Source organism: Heterodontus francisci, chromosome 1, assembly GCF_036365525.1.
Source record: "Heterodontus francisci isolate sHetFra1 chromosome 1, sHetFra1.hap1, whole genome shotgun sequence".
Classification (NCBI taxonomy): Eukaryota; Metazoa; Chordata; class Chondrichthyes; order Heterodontiformes; family Heterodontidae; genus Heterodontus; species Heterodontus francisci.
In genome coordinates this window covers 134575429-134593950 of record NC_090371.1, presented here as the reverse complement: position 1 = coordinate 134593950, position 18522 = coordinate 134575429, and the positions used below count along the sequence as shown (strand labels likewise).

The 18522-nt window shown below is 44.5% G+C and overlaps 1 protein-coding gene across 2 annotated transcripts in view; it reads left to right on the top strand.

Moving 5' to 3' along the window:
* slc30a9 (solute carrier family 30 member 9) overlaps window positions 1-18522 on the top strand; it is a 196858-nt gene that overhangs the window by 5135 nt on the left and 173201 nt on the right. The window contains exons 2-3 of one of the 2 annotated variants that reach the window (XM_068036225.1): window positions 925-1028; window positions 7560-7680. In XM_068036225.1, the coding sequence (XP_067892326.1) occupies window positions 1005-1028; window positions 7560-7680 (145 nt within the window). In that variant the 5' untranslated portion in view covers window positions 925-1004. The remainder of the gene's footprint in view (window positions 1-924; window positions 1029-7559; window positions 7681-18522) is intronic. The other variant, XM_068036235.1, reaches the window with a different exon arrangement.

Below are 18522 nucleotides of genomic sequence, written 5' to 3'. Positions count from 1 at the left end.
TCCTTATTTATGAATAATTACCATCACCATGGAAAATCAGGTAAATACAGTTACAGTTGTGATGAAAGGTCACAGACCTGAAAGGTTAACTGTTTCTCTGTCCACAGATGCTGCCAGACGTGCTGAGCATTTCCACCACTTTGTTTTTAAATCTTCTTGTCAGCATGTGTGGGGGGTGGGAAACGGTCTTCAGGTTTGCTGAGTATGCCAAACAGAGGCTCCCTGTTCTTGTATAACTTTTAATCCCCACTCTTGGCTTTTGAGTTTTTCCACCTATAAGTAATGCAAGCGGTGGCTATAAATTTTGTGCTTTTAAAAAGGTTTCCAGTTCATCTAATGTGGATGATGTCATTTCTATTGTTTTTAAATACTTTGTGGTTCATCTCCTAACGGTTCTGTGCTGGATAGCGATAAAGAAAACTGTTCATTCAGCATCTTGCCACAAGTGATGTGCTGCTAATGGGAGAAGCATAGGGGTCAACATCTGGTTATTTTTGTTTACTTCTACAATGCTGTGGTTTTATTGGAACAGTTAGTGAAGGCAACAATTTGTAGAGAGGATCTGCATATAGTAGGGATGACTGAAACATGGCTACAGAGAAGAAAATTGGAAATTAAATATTGTCGGATATCATGCATTTAAGGAGGAAAGGGGAGAGGAAGAGTAGTTGTCCTAGTTAAAGATAGAAAGAAAAGAATGTAACTGGTAGTAAACTAAGCACAGAATCCGTGGGGACGTGGGTTCGAATCGCACCATGGTGAAACTTTAATTCAAAATTAATAATTAATAAATCGCACCATGGTGAAACTTTAATTCAAAATTAATAATTAATAAATCTGGAATTTAAAAAAAAAACTATTCTAATGACCATGAAACCACTGTCAATTGTTGTAAAAATCCACTGGTTCATTAATGTCCTTTAGGGAAGGAGGTCTGCCATCCTTACCTGGTCTGGCCGACATGTGGCCACTGCTGGGACTGCAACCCAGCCATCGGAAGGAAGATGAAGGATGGCCCTGGAATGATGGTAAGTTTATGGGCCCTTGCCGGGATGATTGGTCAGGCCCTGGCGAGGCAAGGATAGTAGATTGGGGGGGATGGGGGGTTGGCCTGATGGGTGGTTGGGGCATCAGGGGCGGCCCTCTGGGCACAGGATGCCTGATAATGAGGGCCCCCCCCCACCACTGGCTATCAGAAAGCCGCCTGCTTTTGTCAGGCGGCTTTTCTCGGGCCTGGGCCCCCTGACTAGCGATGGGTAAAATCCATGTGGTGCCGGGTGAAGGCCCTTAAGTGGCCGTTAACAGGTCACTTAAGGGCTTTGGCCTGGGGTGGGCAGGCTGTTTTTCATCGCCGCCCTGTGTAAAGTGGAGAAGGGAGCGTGTCAGCAAGGGCTGCCTGAGCCTCCCATTTTATGCCCCCCTCCCACCACCTTCCTGCTCTTTGGTGGGGGGGGGGGGGGGGTTGCGGCGGTGGGGTGGTGTAAAATTCAGCCTGCTGTTCCTCAAGCTTGTGTTGCGCTTCATTGGAACACCGAAGTAGGCAGAAGTCAGAGACGTCGATGTGAGAGCAAGGTGGAGAATTAAAATGGCAGGCCACCAGAAGCTCAGGGTCATGCTTGCAGACTGAACATAGGTGTTCCGCAAAGCGGTCACTCAATCTGCGTTTGCTCTCCCCAGTGCAGAGCAAACCATGTTGTGAGCAGTGAATCCAGTATACTAATTTGAAAGAGGTACGTGTAAATCACTGTTTCACCTGGAAGGAATGTTTGGGCCATGGACAGTGAAGAGACAGGAGGTAAAAGGTCAGGATTTGTATCTCCTGCGCTTGCGTGGGAAGGGGATAGGGTGACTTAGGAGTGGACCAGGGTGTCATGAAGGGAACAGTCCCTTCGGAATGTTGAAAGGGGAGTGGAGGGGAAGATGTGTTTGGAGGTGGCTGAAATGGCAGCGGATGATCCGTTGAATATAGAGGCTGGTGGGGAGGAAGGGGAGGACAAGGGGAGCTCTATCGTGGTTCTGGGAGGGATGGAAGGATGAGAGCAAAAGTGCAAGAAATGAGTTGGACATGGTTGAAGGCCCTGTCAACTATGGTAATAGATTGGAACACAGCAAATTACTAAGAAATGTGGGTGGAACTGAAGAAGGTAAACTCGGAGAAAATCTTGAAAAACAAACAGGAAAAAAGTGGGATACCCTTGAAAGGATAATCAACGCAAACGTTTTCCAGGAAAAAGCCAAAAACAAGGACGCTAATTATGGGGCACTGTGAAGAAAGAATGAAAGGAAAAAATGAATCTAAAGAAAAAGGCATTAGAAATACTTAGCTGTTAAAGAAGAGGACAAAAGCAAATGCAGAGAACTTTCTTTAGTTTAGTTTAGAGATACAGCACTGAAACAGGCCCTTCGGCCCACCGAGTCTGTGCCGAACATCAACCACCCATTTATACTAATCCTACACTAATTCCATATTCCTACCACATCCCCACTGTCCCTATATTTTCCTACCACCTACCTGTACTAGGGACAATTGCTAATGGCCAATTTACCTATCAACCTGCAAGTCTTTGGCATGTGGGAGGAAACCGGAGACGTTTTTTTTTTTAAAAAGGCAAAAAGAAATTACAAAATCAAATTATCAAGGAAAATATAAAGAAATAAATGTTCTCTAGACACACAAATAAGAAAAAGAAAATTCAAGTAGGGATAAGGCCACCAAAGGATGAACAAGAGAAACTTGCAGGTAATGACAGAAATGGCAGAAGTATTGAATAATTACTTTGCCTCAATTTATACTCAAGATAATGTAGGCACTTTGTTAGAGGATAAACTCAAAAAGAATATTAATATAGTTGAGATAGAAAGGGAAAAAATAATTGGCAAACGAGCAACCCTAAAAGAGAATGAAATCCCAGGTCTATTTATGCGCCCATAAATAGTCAAGGATTCTGGGGAGGAGATAAGAGGCACCAGTTTATGCGTAGAAAAAGGGGAGTGAAACAGGACTGGCGGACAGCTAATGTTCCTTGTATATAAAAAGGGTGACAGAACTAAACTTGGAAACTATAGACAATTCAGCTTAAGGTCAATGATAGGAAATATACTGGAATCTGTACTCGGAAGTGATAGAGCATCCAGAGAGGAAAAAATATAATTTAAAAAAGTTAGTATGGACTCAGGTTAAGTCATGTTTAACAAACCTGAAATACTGGAACCACTCAGCAGGTCTGGCAGCATCTGTGGAAAGAGAAGCAGAGTTAACGTTTCGGGTCAGTGACCCTTCATCGGAACTGATAAATATTAGAAAAGTCACAGGTTATAAGCAAGTGAGGTGGGGGTGGGGCAAGAGATAACAAAGGAGGTCTAGATTGGACCAGGCCACATAGCTGACCAAAAGGTCACGGAGCAAAGGCAAACAATATGTTAATGGTGTGTTGAAAGACAAAGCATTAGTACAGATTAGGTGTAAATACACTGAATATTGAACAGCAGCAAGTGCAAACCTGAAAAAAAAACAGTGGGTAAGCAAACTGAACAAACTAAGATGAAATGAAATAAATGCAAAAAAAAAAAGGTTGTAAAGAATGTAAAAACAAAAGGAAGAAAAAACAACTAAAAGTAAAATGGGGGGCTGTCATGCTCTGAAATGATTGAACTCAATGTTCAGTCCGGCAGGCTGTAGTGTGCCTAATCGGTAGATGAGATGCTGTTCCTTGAGCTTGCGTTGATGTTCACTGGAACACGGCAGCAATCCCAGGACAGAGAAATGAGCATGAGAGCAGGGTGGAGTGTTGAAATGGCAAGCAACCGGAAGCTCAGGGTCCTGCTTGCGGACTGAATGGAGATGTTCCGCAAAGCGGTCACCCAGTCTGCGCTTGGTCTCCCCAATGTAGAGGAGACCACACTGTGAGCAGCGAATACAGTATACTACATTGAAAGAAGTACAAGTAAATCGCTGCTTCACCTGAAAGGAGTGTTTGGGGCCTGGGATAGTGAGGCGAGAGGAGGTAAATGGGCAGGTATTACACCTCCTGCGATTGCAGGGGAAGGTGCCCTGGGATGGGGACGAGGTGGTGGGGGTAATGGAGGAGTGGACCAGGGTGTCACGGAGGGAACGATCCCTTCGGAATGGTGACGGGAAGGGAGGGAAGATGTGACTGGTAGTGAGTTGATGCATTTTAGGAGGCAAAACAGAAGTATCACCTACACCTTAGAGAATAAGAAACTAAATGGGGTAGAAAAGCAAAGGGATTTGGGGCTCTAGGTGAACAAATCATTAAAAGCAGCATCACATGTCAGCAAAGCAATTAAAAATGCTAACAAAGCACTGCAATTTATTACTCTGGTTATAGAATTCAAAAGTGGTGAAGTTATGTTTAACTTGTATGGGGATGAAAGGCTGGTTAACAAAATGAGGCTCATGGAATAGGAGCAAAATGGAAAATGTTGAAAATATTCAGCAAGCCAGGCAGCATCTGTGGAGAGAAAAAGAGTTAATGTTTCAGGTCTGTGTGACCTTTCATTAGAGCCTTGACAGAAATCTTTGTATCCTCATTGGCTACTGGTGAGGTTCCAGAGGACTGGAGAATAGCCAGTGTTGCTCCTTTTGTTTAAGAAGGATAATCTAGGAAATTAAAGGCCGGTGAGCCTTATGTCAGTGGTAGGGAAATCATTGGAGAGGATTCTTCGGGACAGGATTTACTCCCATTTTGAAACAAATGGACATATTAGCGCGAGGCAGCACGGTTTTGTGCCTCACTAACTTGATTGAGTTTTTTGAGGAAGTGACGAAGCTGATTGATGAAGGAAGGGCGGTGGATGTTGTCTATATGGACTTCAGTAAAGCCTTTGACAAGGTCCCTCTTGGCAGACTGGTACAAAAGGTGAAGTCACATGGGATCAGAAGTGAGCTAGCAAGATGGATACAGAACTGGCTTGGTCATTGAAGACAGAGGGTAGCAGTGGAAGGGTGCTTTTCTGAATGGAGGAATGTGACTAGTGGTGTTCCGCAGGGATAAGTGTTGGATCCTTTGCTGTTTGTAGTATATATAAATGATTTGGAGGAAAATATAGCTGGTCTGATTAGTAAGTTTGCGGACGACACAAAGGTTGGTGGAGTTGCGGATAGTGATGAGGATTGTCAGAGGATGCAGCAGGATGTCGATCGGTTGGAGACTTGGGTGGAGAAATGGCAGATGGAGTTTAATCTGGACAAATGTGAGTTAATGCATTTTGGAAGTTCTAATACAGGTGGGAAGTATACAGTAAATGGCAGAACCCTTAGGAATATTGACAGGCAGAGAGATCTGGGCGTACAGGTCCACAGATCACTGAAAGTGGCAACGCAGGTGGATAAGGTAGTCAAAAAGGCATATGGCATGCTTGCCTTCATCGGTCGGGGCGTAGAGTATAAAAATTGGCAAGTCATGCTGCAGCTGTACAGAACTTTAGTTAGGCCACACTTGGAATATTGCATACAATTCTGGTCGCCATACTACCAGAAGGATGTGGAGGCTTTGGAGAGGGTACAGAAGAGATTTACCAGGATGTTGCCTGGTCTGGAGGGTATTGGCTATGAGGAGAGGCTGGATAAACTCTGATAGTTTTCACTGGAACGACGGAGGTGGAGGGGCGACATGATAGAGGTTTACAAAGTTATGAGAGGCATGGACAGAGTGGATAGTCAGAAGCTTTTTCCCAGGGTGGAAGAGTCAGTTACTAGGGGACATAGGTTTAAGGTGCGAGGGGCAAAGTTTAGAGGGGATGTGTGAGGCAGGTTCTTTACACAGAGGGTGGTGAGTGCCTGGAACTTGCTGCCGGGGGAGGTGGTGGAAGCAGGTACGATAGCGACGTTTAAGAGGCATCTTGACAAATACTTGAAGAGGATGGGAATAGAGGGATACGGACCCTGGAAGTGCAGAAGGTTTTAGTTTAGACAAGCATCAAGATTGACACAGGCTTGGAGGGCCAAATGGCCTGTTCCTGTGCTGTACTGTTCTTTGTTCTTCTGTCAAAAGTTAGAAATGTAACAGGTTTTGAGCAAGTGGAAGAGGACAGTGGGGGAGAAGAACAAAAGTGAAGGTCTATAGGGAGCTGGACTTGATGGGCCGATTGGCCTCCTACTATGCCGTTATGGCTTATTCCTCGTCAGGCTACACTTAGAGTACTGTGCACAGCTCTGGTCTCCCTACTATAAAAAGGGCATAGAAGTACTGGAGCAGGTGCACGAAAGATATGCAAGATGGTACCAGAACTGAGAGATTATAGCTATTGAAAAAGATTGTACAGGTTGGGACTGATTCTTTAGAAAAGTGAAAACTTGGAGGTGACGTGGTAGAGGATCTTTAAAAGTATGAATGGACTGGACAGGGTACATGTGCAGGGAATCTTTCCATATGTGGCAGAATACAAAAATAGGGGCCATAGATACAAGGTAGTTACTAATAAATCCAAAAGGAAAATAGGGGGAAATTTCTTTACTCTGAGCGGTTAGAATGTGGGAATCGCAATCACAAGCACTGTTTGAGGCAAGTAGCTTAGATGCTTCCAAAAGGAAACTAGATGAGTATGTGAAAGAAAAAGGAATAAAAAGATAATCCTGAAAGGCTGAAATGAGAGAGATGGAAAGGGACAGCACAGACTAGTTGGGCCGAATGACCTATTTGTGATGTGTATATATAATCCTATGTAGTTGGATCATCTGATGAAGAGAATGGTTTAGGGAAGCAGTTCTTGTCATCTTCCCGTTTCACACCGTGAAGTAAGTTTTTGGTTGTGGATTACAACCTGGTTGAAGAAATCGTGGAACAGTCTTCTGTTTTCATTTTTTAAAAATCTGTTCGTGGGATCTGGGTGTCGCTGGCTAGGCCAGCGTTTATTGCCCTTGAACTGAGTGGTTTGCTTGGCTATTTCAGAGGGCAGTTAAGAGTCAACCACATTGTTGTGGCTCTGGAGTTGCATGTAGGCCAGACCAAGTAAGGACAGTATATTTCCTTCCCTGAAGGACATTAGTGAACTAAATGGGTTTTTACAACAATCGACAATGTCACAGTTAGAGTAGCTTTTTTTTTGAATTCCAGATTTATTAATTGAATTCAATTTCACCATCTGCCGTGGTGGGATTCGAACCCATGTCCCCAGAGCATTAGCTTGGGCCTTTGGATTATTCCAGTGACATTGCCACTACACTACCGCCTCCCATCTTTCATTTGGTATTGCATGCATTACATCCATAAATTTCCTCCTTGGTTCAGCTTTGATGTTTTCCTTACTGTGATATGCTTGATGTATTTCATTATATATTTCTGTTTTGCCTCCATCGGTTTCCTCATAGTACACTTTGGCAGCCTGATTGTGTTGAGACGTACCCCTTGTTAATTTTAGGATGAGTCTGTATGCAACTGTGTGAACACGCACAGCATCTTTCAATATCAGATAAGTGAAAAATTCTAGTTTTGTGTATTTTACAAGGACCTTCTATATGTCACCCACTGGGTGATATTAGTTAAGTTTAAAACCATGAGTACTTTTTAATTCAACTAAAGTTCTTTTTTTCCCAACAGGAAAACCTGTCTCCTGAAGAATCTCTGAATATGTTTCTTTCTCTGGTGCAGAAACCATGGCATCCATTGTGCAAGTTTTACCTCCAACATTATGCTGTTGGAGCCAGTCAGGTCCATTATGGTGAGTAAAACATGATTCTAGAAAGCTATTGTATACCTGTTCCAGTCCTTGTCTTTTCCAGACCAGGTTATTTTGTTTAACAGACTTGATCAATCACTAGTGATAGTTATAACCTATACAATTACAATGTGTCTGAATCAGAACATAATGTAACAGTGCATTCACGATCAGCTTGTGCATTATAATGGGTTGGTTGGCATCTGTCCATCTATGAAAGATGATGGATATCAAACAATCCATTTAAGTGGGGTCTCATCTCATGGTACATCTTTGGCTGTGAAGGCCAATCCTTGAGAGGCAGGTTCTGCCACAAGTGCTGCACATGAAGCTGCCAAGTGACCGAGTTGTTGCTTTTGACGTTGGCACCTGTTGTCAAGCTGCTGTCGCAATTGGTCATCGTGGTAGTGCACACCAGTCCACAGGATGTCGCCATTTCCCGCTTTCTCCAGCTCCTAAGTGTGATGGTCAACATTTAGTGCCTTCGTGTCACACTTGCAAGCTTACTTGAAGTGGAGCTTTGGGCACCCCACTGGTCGTCTGGCCCTGGCTACATCACCATACAGAAGGTCCTTGGATATGCGACTGTCTTCTATCCTGCGGGTGTGCCCGATCCACCGAAGCCACCTCTGTTTGAATAGTGCCAACACACTAGGGAGCTCTGCCTTTTTAGAGGACTGCCACATTTGTGACTTTGTCCTACCAGGATATACCCATAATATGCCGCAGATAGCTATGATGGAAATGATTGAGCTGCTTTTCCTGGTAGCTGTAAGTCACTCATGTGTCACAGCCATACAGCAAGTTGCTGAGAGCCTTCTAAACCATTAGCTTGGTGTTATCCCATGCGCGTTTCGCAAGTTGGCCAAAGGTGGTAGCTGCTATCCCTATGCACGTTTTGAGCTCTGCATCGAGGGACAGATTGTCGCCATGGACCAAAGGTCCATGTAATTTGCTAACCACTTCCAGTGGGGTGTTATTTATGTGATCGGGTGGAGATGCAACACCTTGTCCCATGACCATGGTTTTCTTGACACTTATAGTCAAGGAGAAAAGTCACAGTCATAGGAGAGACAGTCCATGAGTCTTTGCAGCTGAGTTTCCGTGTGAGCGACTAGTGCAGCATTACCAGTGTAGAGGAGTTCTCTGATCAGGGCAGGATGTGTTTTTGTCTTTGCTTTCAGCCTTGATGGATTGTAGAGCTTGCCGTCTATAATAGCACAAGTTAAACTGGAATGTTGAAACAGCGTTTATAAAGGTGAATTAATGTTAATCTGCTTAATCCCATCTTCATTATGTTGATACGTGTTGCTGTTTTGCCACAGTCTATGCAATTTGGTAGTGTGTCTTTGATTTGGTACAGTTAACAGTTTTTAATTTAGGTTTGAACTTTGTAGAAGATTAGCAGTAATGTACAAGTGGGTTATGTCTGAACACAAAACATTCATCAGATGTGTGATACATCTGAAATATTGATTGAAATTGATTATCAAGTTGAAGGTTCAGATATGTACAATTTCAAAGTGCTTCATATGACACATCAACTAGGAACTTAAATATGCAGTTACAGTACAAACTGCAGCAAACAAAATTCAGTTGAGGTAATTGTAAAATGTTAAGTCAAAACTATCCTTATTTACTTTAAAAATCGACTCAATGCTCATATCAACGCAATTTATCCCATTTTAGCAGATGTGCGTTATAAATTAAATTTCTGTGGAAAAGTAGACAGCATCTTTGGGGGTAAAATCATTAATGCTTTAACATTTAAGCATGCTGATACTTTCCTGCATTGTCATTCTATGTAAGGATCAAGATTGCAAGTGTTTGCCATCACTAGAGGTCAAATGTTAGACCTAAGCAATGACCAATTTCTATTTAGTGAAGTATTTTAAAAGTTTAAAGGGTGCATTTACAAAAAGCATTAATGTTCAGGTTCGCAATGTGAATCTGAAGTTTGGGAGCAACTATGCTCACTGAAACCTGAATCCTTTTTAACTGGCCTACAATTAAGGTGATTGGCAAAAGTGAGTTGTTATGATCTGGAATGCACTGCTTGAAAGGGTGGTGGAAACCGATTCAATAATAATACTCAAAAGGGGGAGTGCGACCAATGGATAATTTTCAAAGAGCTGGCACAGACTAATGGGCTGTGGCCTCCTTCTGTGTTTCATTCTATGACGTCGTTTTGTTTTTGATTTCTCTATCAATAACTTGTAACATATTAAACAGTTTGATTGGATCACTGCTCAAATGCCTATACTCCAGGGAATACAAGCCAAGTTATGCAACCTGTCCTCACAATTTAATCAACTAATCCCTGGTATCATTCTGGTCCATCTGAACTGCAGATCTTCAAGGCAACTATATCTTTCCTGAGATGCAGTGTTCAACAAGGCTGAATACAGTGTTCCAGACGAGATCTGACCAGTGTTCTAAACAACTGAAGCATAACTTTTACCCATCCTGCTTTGAATCCACCCAGGATTGCAGGTGTCTCTGAGAAATACAACATTCCTCGGACTGCTATTCTCGCCGCACCCTGAGATCCACACTCAGTGCTATGTGCCGCCACATGCACACACTGAACACCTCTCTCCAGCAGCACCGTCTCACCTTATCTCAGAGCTGTTCTACTCGACAGTTTCATTTCATCCTTCGTCTCATCTGACGCATTAACAAAAAACTCTTTTTCTTCCTTTCAGGTGTCAAGGAACGCAAGCTCCAGTAACTGATGGGGACTAATGCCCCTCCAGATCCTTTTTCCCCTTCACTTCCCTCTGACCCCACCCCTTCTGATCTGACCCCTTGCTCTGTATTCACTATACCCTCTGACCTCCCCCTCTCTGACTCTGAACGTTCTGTACTCAGCAAAGGTCTCAGTTTTATCCCCTTACGCCCCCACCTCAATGAATTTCGCGCTCGGCATGACGTTGAGCTCTTCTTCCGTCGCCCCCGGGTTCACTTCTTTGACCAGGATTCCTCCCCCCCCGATCAGTAGACCCATTCATCCGCCTCCAGCATTCTCCCTCTACCTGGACCCCTCCCCCTGGCCTCTTGCCCTCGCTTGATCTTTTCATTGAAAACTGTCGGCGTGACATTGGTCTACTCAATTTCTCTGCCCCCCTCACTCACTCTAACCTGTCTCCCTCTGAACTTGAGGCACTCTGTTCTTTCTGGTCTAACCCCGACATGGTCATCAAACCTGCTGACAAGGCTGGTGCTGTTGTTGTATGGCGTACCGACCTCTACCTTGCAGAGGCTCAGTGCCAACTCTCAGACAGTTCTTCCTACCTCCCTCTGGATTGTGACCCCACCACCGAACATCAAGCTACTGTCCACAGGGCTGTCACTGACCTCATCTCCTCTAGAGATCTTCCCTCTACAGCTTCCAACCTCATAGTCGCACAACCCCGGACAGCCCGCTTCTACCTCCTTCCCAAAAGCCACAAACCGGACTGTCCCGGCAGACCCATTGTGTCAGCCTGCTCCTGACCCACTGAACTTATTTCTTCTTATCTTGACTCTATCTTTTCTCCGCTGGTCCAGTCTCTTCCCACCTACATCCGTGACTGTTCTGACGCTCTACGTCATGTTGACAATTTCCAGTTTCCTGGCCCCAACCACCGCCTCTTCACTGTGGATGTCCAATCTCTCTACACCTCCATCCCCCACCAGGACGGTTTGAGGGCTCTCCGCTTCTTCCTTGAACAGAGGCCCAAACAGTCCCCATCCACCAGCACCCTCCTCCACCTGACTGAACTTGTTCTCACATGAGGTGAGAGTGACAGCCCTTGACATCAAGGCAGCATTTGACTGAGTATGGCGTCAAGGAGCCCTAGCAAAACTGAGGTCAATGGGAACCAGGGGGAAAACCCTCCGCTGGCTGGAGTCATGCCTAGCACAAAGGAAGATGGTTGTGGCTGTTGGAGGTCAATCGTCTGAGCTCCAGGACATCACTGCAGGAGTTCCTCAGGGTAGTGTCCGAGGCCCAACCATCTTCAGCTGCTTCATCAATGACCTTCCTTCAATCATAAGGTCAGAAGTGGGGATGTTCACTGATGATTGCACAGTGTTCAGCACCATTCGTGATTCCTCAGATACCGAAGCAGTCCGTGTAGAAATGCAGCAAGACCTGGACAATATCCAGGCTTGGGCTGATGTGTGGTGTGAATGTTACTTGCCACTTAAGTGCCAGGCAATGACCATCTCCAACAAGAGAGAATCTAACCATCTCCCCTTGACTTTCAATGGCATTACCATCGCTGAATCCCCCACTATCAACATCCTAGAGGCTACCATTGACCAGAAACTGAACTGGAGTAGCCATATAAATATCATGGCTACAAGAGCAGGTCAGAGGCTAGGAATCCTGAGGCGAGTAACTCACCTGACTCCCCAAAGCCTGTCCACCATCTACAAGGCGCAAGTCAGGAGTGTGATGGAATACTCTCCACTTGCCTGGATGGGTGCAGCTCCAACAACACTCAAGAAGCTCGACACCATCCAGGACAAGGCAGCCCGCTTGATTGGCACCCCATCTACAAACATTCACTCCCTCCACCACCGACGCACAGTGGCAGCAGTGTGTACCATCTACAAGATGCACTGCAGCTATGCACCAAGGCTCCTTCGACAGCACCTTCCAAACCCGTGACCTCTGCCAACTAGAAGGACAAGGGCAGCACATACATGGGAACACCACGACCTGCAAGTTCCCCCTCCAAGTCACATGCCATCCTGACTTGGAACTATATCGCTGTTCCTTCACTGTCGCTGGGTCAAAATTCTGGAACTCCCTTCCGAACAGCATTGTGGGTATACCTACCCCAAATGGCCTGCAGCGGTTCAAGAAGGCAGCTCACCACCACCTTCTCAAGGGCAATTAGAGATGGGCAATAAATGCTGGCCTGGCCAGCGATGCCCACATCCCATGAATGAATAAAAAAAAACATTGAACAACTTCTTCAACTCCACTCACTTCCTTCAAGTAAAAGGTGTTGCAATGGGTACCCACATGGGTCCTAGTTATGCCTGTCTTTTTGTGGGATATGTCGAACATTCCTTGTTTCAGTCCTACTCAGGCCCCCTCCCCCAACTGTTTTTCCATTACACTGATGACTGTATCGATGCCGTTTCCTGCTCCCGCCCCGAACTGGAAAACTTTTATCAACTTTGTTTCCAATTTCCACCCTTCTCTCACCTTTTACATGGTCCATCACTGACCCTTCCCTTCCCTTCCTCGATTTCTCTATCTCCATCTCTGGTGATAGGCTGTCCACTAATATCCATTATAAGCCCACTGACTCCACAGCTACCTCGACTACACTTCATCACACCCTGCCTCCTGTAAAGACTCCATTCCATTCTCCCAGTTTCTCTGTCTCCGACGCATCAGCTCTGATGATATGTTCCATGACGACGTTTCTGATGTGTCTTCCTTTTTCCTCAACTGAGGATTTTCCCCCCACTGTGGTTGATGGGGCCCTCAACCGTGTCCGGCCCATTTCCCGCACCTCTACCCTTACCCCTTTCGCTCCCTCCCAGAACCGTGACAGGGTTCCCCTTGTCCTCACTTTCCACCCCATCAGCCTCCATATCCAAAGGATCATCCTCTGCCATTTCTGCTTCCTCCAGCGTGATGCCACTACCAAACGCATCTTCTCCTCCCTTCCCTTGTCAGCATTATGAAGGGATCGTTCCCTCCGTGACACCCTGGTCCACTCCTCCATTACCCCGACTACCTCGTCCCCTTCCTGTGGCACCTTCCCCTGCATTTGCAGGAGGTGTAATACCTGCCCATTTACCTCCTCTCTCCTCACTATCCCAGGCCCCAAACACTCCTTTCGGGTGAAGCAGCGATTTACTTGTTGTACTTTCAATGTAGTATACTGTATTCGCTGCTCACAATGTGGTCTCCTCTACGTTGGGGAGACCAAACGCAGACTGGGTGACCGCTTTGCGGAACGCCTCCGCTCAGTCCGCAAGCAGGACCCCGAGCTTCCGGTTGCTTGCCATTTCAACACTTTTTTCCCCCTGCTCTCGTGCTCACATCTCTGTCCTGGGATTGCTGCAGTGTTCCAGTGACCATCAATGCAAGCTCGAGGAACAGCATCTCATTTACTGATTAGGCACACTACAGCCTGCCGGACTGAACATTGAGTTCAATAATTTCAGAGCATGACGGGGCCCCCTATTTTACTTTTATTTTCAGTTATTTTTACTTTTTCCTTTTTTTAAAAATATTTTTTTGTTTATTTTATTTTCATAGTTTGCTTACCCACTGTTTTTTTTTCATGTTTGTACTTGCGGCTGTTCAATTTTCAGTCCATTTAACACCCTATCTGTACGAAGGCTTTGTCTTTCAACACACCATTAACATATTGTTTGCCTTTGCTCCATGACCTTCTGGTCAGCTATTCTGTGGCCTTGTCCTATCTGCACCTCCTTTGTTATCTCTTGCCCCACCCCCACTTTACTTCTAATTTTTTACATTTCTAATATTTGCCAGTTCTGATGAAGGGTCTCTGACCTGAAACGTTAACTCTGCTTCTGTCTCCACAGATGCTGCCAGACCTGCTGAGTATTTCCAGCATTTCTTGTTTTTATTTCATAACTTTCTCCCCTTTGTGTTCAGTCCCCTTGAGATAAAAGGCAACATTCCATTAGCCTCTTTCTTTTTGTACTTTTATTACTAGCTTGGAATGATTAGTGTGCTTGGACTCGCAAATTTCTTTGCTTTTTTACAGTTCCGAGTTTCTCAACATTTAGAAAATATTTTGATTTGTTTTTCTTGCGTCCAAAGTGGATGATCTCACACTTGTCCACATCGATCTCCATTTGGCACACTCAATCTGCCAATGTCTGTTTATAACTTTCTGCTCCCAACTGCACTACATATCCTATGAAAGAATAAAATAAATGTTGGTGACACTGGCAAGGCCAGCATTTGATACCCATCCCGAATTTCCCTAGACAACTGAGTGGCTTGCTAGGCCTTTTCAGAGGGCAGTTAAAAGTCAACCACATTGCTGTGGATCTGGAGTCACATGCAGGCCAGACCAGGTAAGGATGGCCTATTTCCTTCCCTAAAGGATATTAGTAAACCAGATGGGTTTTTACAACAATCGATGATAGTCTCAGTAATGGTGCCATGAAACTAGCTTTCAATTCCAGATTTAAAAAAAATTAATTAATAGAATTTAATTCCATCAGCTACCATAATGGGATTTGAACCCATGTCCAGGGCATTGGCCTGGGCCTTTGGTTTACTAGTCCAGTGACATTACCAATACGTCGCCATCTCTGTTAGTAATTTAGTATCAACTGCAGACTTGGATGTACAACTTAATATTCCTTCATCTGTCATTAATAAATATGATGTAAAGTTGAAGTAGATCCCTGGGCAACACCACTGGGTACCCCACATTCTGCTAATCAGGCTTTGTACCCAGTCTGTCTCCTATCTCTCAACCAATATTCATCTCCAGTCAAAAGGTTGCCTTCACTTATGTGCACTCATAATCTTTGTATCAAATGCCCTCTAGAAGTGCATATAAATAATATCCACAGACACTTCCTTATCTACCTTGGCCCCTCAAGAAATGCAACTGGATTAGCCAAACAGGACTTGCCCTTAATGTTGACGCATTCTGATCAGCACATATTTGTTGAATTGCTCAGTTACTCTATTCCCAACAACACATTCTAGGAGAGAGAGTGAGAGCAGTTTGAAAGAGCGAGCCAGTCTATTCCATATTCATATAACAGTCTAATTCCCTTCTGAATGCTTTAATTGAACCTGCCTGCACCACACTCGGGCAGTGCATTCCAGATGTTAACCACTCGCTGTATGTGAAAACTTTTTTTTCCCTCATGTCACTTCTTCTCAACCATTACGTTAAATCTGTGCCCTCTTGTTCTCGATCCTTTCACGAGTGGGAACATTTTGTCCCTATCTATTCTGTCCAGACCCCTCGTGATTTTGAATACCTCTATCAAATCACCTTTCAGCTTTCTCTTCAAGGAAAACAATTCTAACTTCTCCAATCTACCTTCATAGCTGAAGTTTCTCATCCCTGGAACCATTCTCGTGAATCTTTTCTGCACTCTCTCCAGTGCCTTCATGTCTTTCCTAAAGTGCGGCGCCCAGAACGGGACGCAATGCTCCAGCTGAGGCCGAGCTAGTATCTTATATAAGCTCAACATAACTTCCTTGCTGTTGTAATAAAGCCCAGGATACTGTATGCTTTATTAACTGCTCTCTCAACCTATCCTACCACCTTCAATACTTCTCATATGCACCCAGGTTGATTTGTTGGTGAGATTTTTTCTCTCATTTATCTTTCAAAACTGGGGTAATTTTTAGTAATTGAAAGGTTTTATTTACTAATAGTAAAGCTTAATAGATTTGTTAGTAAATATTTACTATTAAGTAATTAAATAAATAATTGTTTTAAATAATCAGGATGGCAGGGCAGGTGATATGTTGCAGCTGCAGTATGTGGGAGCTCGTGGACACGTGTGATCCATGGCAACCATGCCTGCAGTAAGCGTCTACAGCTTGAGCTTCGGCTCCGAGTCATTGAGCTGGAGACTGAGCTGCAGATGTTGTGATGCATCAGGGAGGACGAAAGTTACCTGAACACTTTGTTCCAGAAGGCAGTCATGCTCCATAGGAGAGGGTGTTCCGATTTGGTCAGTGGCCAGGGACAGGAGGGTGTGACTGCGAGTGAGGCAGGTATGGGGATCGAGAAGGAAGAAGTGGAGTAGTCTCAGCCCTTACAATTGTCCGACAGGTTTGAGATTCTTTCAGCTTGTATGGATGAGAACGAGGGCTGCAGGGTGAATGAGCAAACTGCCCATGGCACCGTGGTACAGGTAGTCATTCAAATGGGGGAGTAAATAGGAATGTAGTGGTAGTAACGGACAGCATAGTCACGGGGATAAACACAGTTCTCTGTAGCCAAGAGTGAGAATCCAGAAGGCTGTGTTGCTTGCCTGGTGCCAGGGTTTGGGACATCTGCTCGGCTGGAGAGGAATGTGTAGTGGGAGGGAGAGGATCTAGTTGTCGTGGTCCACGTGGGCACCAATGACATGGATAGGACTAGGAAAGAGGTTCTGCATGGTGAATATGTGTAGCTATGGGCTAAATTAAAAAGCAGAACCTCAAAGGTGGTAATCTCTGGTTTATTACCTGAACCACGGGAAAATTGGCGTAGGATAAATAAGATTAGAGTTAAATGCATGGCTCAAAGATTGGTTTGGAAGGAATGGGTTTCGATTCAGGGGCACTGGCACCAGTCCTGGGGAAAGTGGAAGCTGTACCGTTGGGACAGTCTACACCTGAATTGTGCTCGGACCAGTGTTCTGGCAAGTCGTATAACTAGAGCAATAGAGAGGGCTTTAAATTGGAGTGAAGGCAAGGAATCAAGTGAGGGAAGATGTGATGTAAAGAGAGAGGAGAAGGTAAGAGAGCAAGATAGCAATAAGGATAATGATAATCAAGATATGGCAGGAAGGGATAGTGAGTACAAACGAATGAGCCAGTAGATAAGACAAGAGGTTGTGAACTAACAGTGGGGAGAGGGTTCATGAGAGGTGAGATTTAGAAATCCAAAGAGAAAGGCCAAGGCATCGGAACAGTATAGCATTGTGGGTAAAGACCAGCTGAATGGGACAGTAAGGGACAGAGAGTTTAACAGAAATTGGACATCAGCCAATAAGGTCATTGAAGGAAATAGAAGCAAAAAATGAAATTACAGGTTCTTTATCTGCGCAAAGCATCTGCAAAGTGATAGATGAACTAGTGGCACAAATAGAAGTACATGATTTAGATCTAATCGCCGTTCCATGGTGATCATGGTTGGGTAATAAATATTCCTGGGTATGCAATACTTTGGAAAGACAGACAGAATAGCAAAGGAGGAGGGATAGCAATGATGGTAAAGAATGACATAAGGGTATTGGTGAGAAAAGATCTGACCTCAAAAGATCATTAAGTAGAATCAGAATGGGTAGAAATAAGGAACAACAAGAATCAGAAAACACTGGTGGGAGTAATTTATAGGCCCCCAAACAGTAGTTATACTATTGGACAGAGCATTAAACAAGAAATTATTGGAGCTTGTAACAAAGGCAATGTAATAATTGTGGGGGACTTTGATCTTCATTTAGACTGGGATAATGAAATTGGCAGGAGTGGTCTAGAAGATGTGTTTGTAGAATGTTTTTGGGACATTTTCTTGGAGCAATACGTTGTGGAGCCAACTAGGGATGAAGCTTTCATTGCTTTCTATTTCCCTCGTGTTTGATAAGCATTGCTTTCTATTTCCCTCCTGGTGTTTTATAAGCTGTCTACCAAAACTCATTTTCACAGCCACCTCTTCTTCCTCAGCGATTGTCTCTGGCTCCGATTTATTCCACGTGGTTTCCAACTGAAGTTCCATCCTTCATGTTTTGAATCCACTCAGGAATACAGGTATCTGTAACTACAGTGTTCCTTGGACTGCTTCTCTTGCCGTGTCCTGAGATCCACACTCCGTGCCATGCGCACCACATGTATGCACTTGACCTTTCTCTCCAGAAGCACCGGCTCGCCTTATCTCAAAGCTGTTCTGCTCCGCAGTTTCATTGTCCATTGTCTTATCTGACTCGTTAACAAAAAACTTTTTCTCTTCCTTTTCAGGTGTTCAGGAATGCAAGCTACAGCAGCTCATGGGGTACCAACACCCCTCCAGATCCTTCTGACCCCATCCCTTCTCCTGATTTGACCCCTTGCCGTGTATTCTCAGTACCTTCTGACACTGATCTGTACTTAACGACTGTTTTATCCCCTTATGCCCC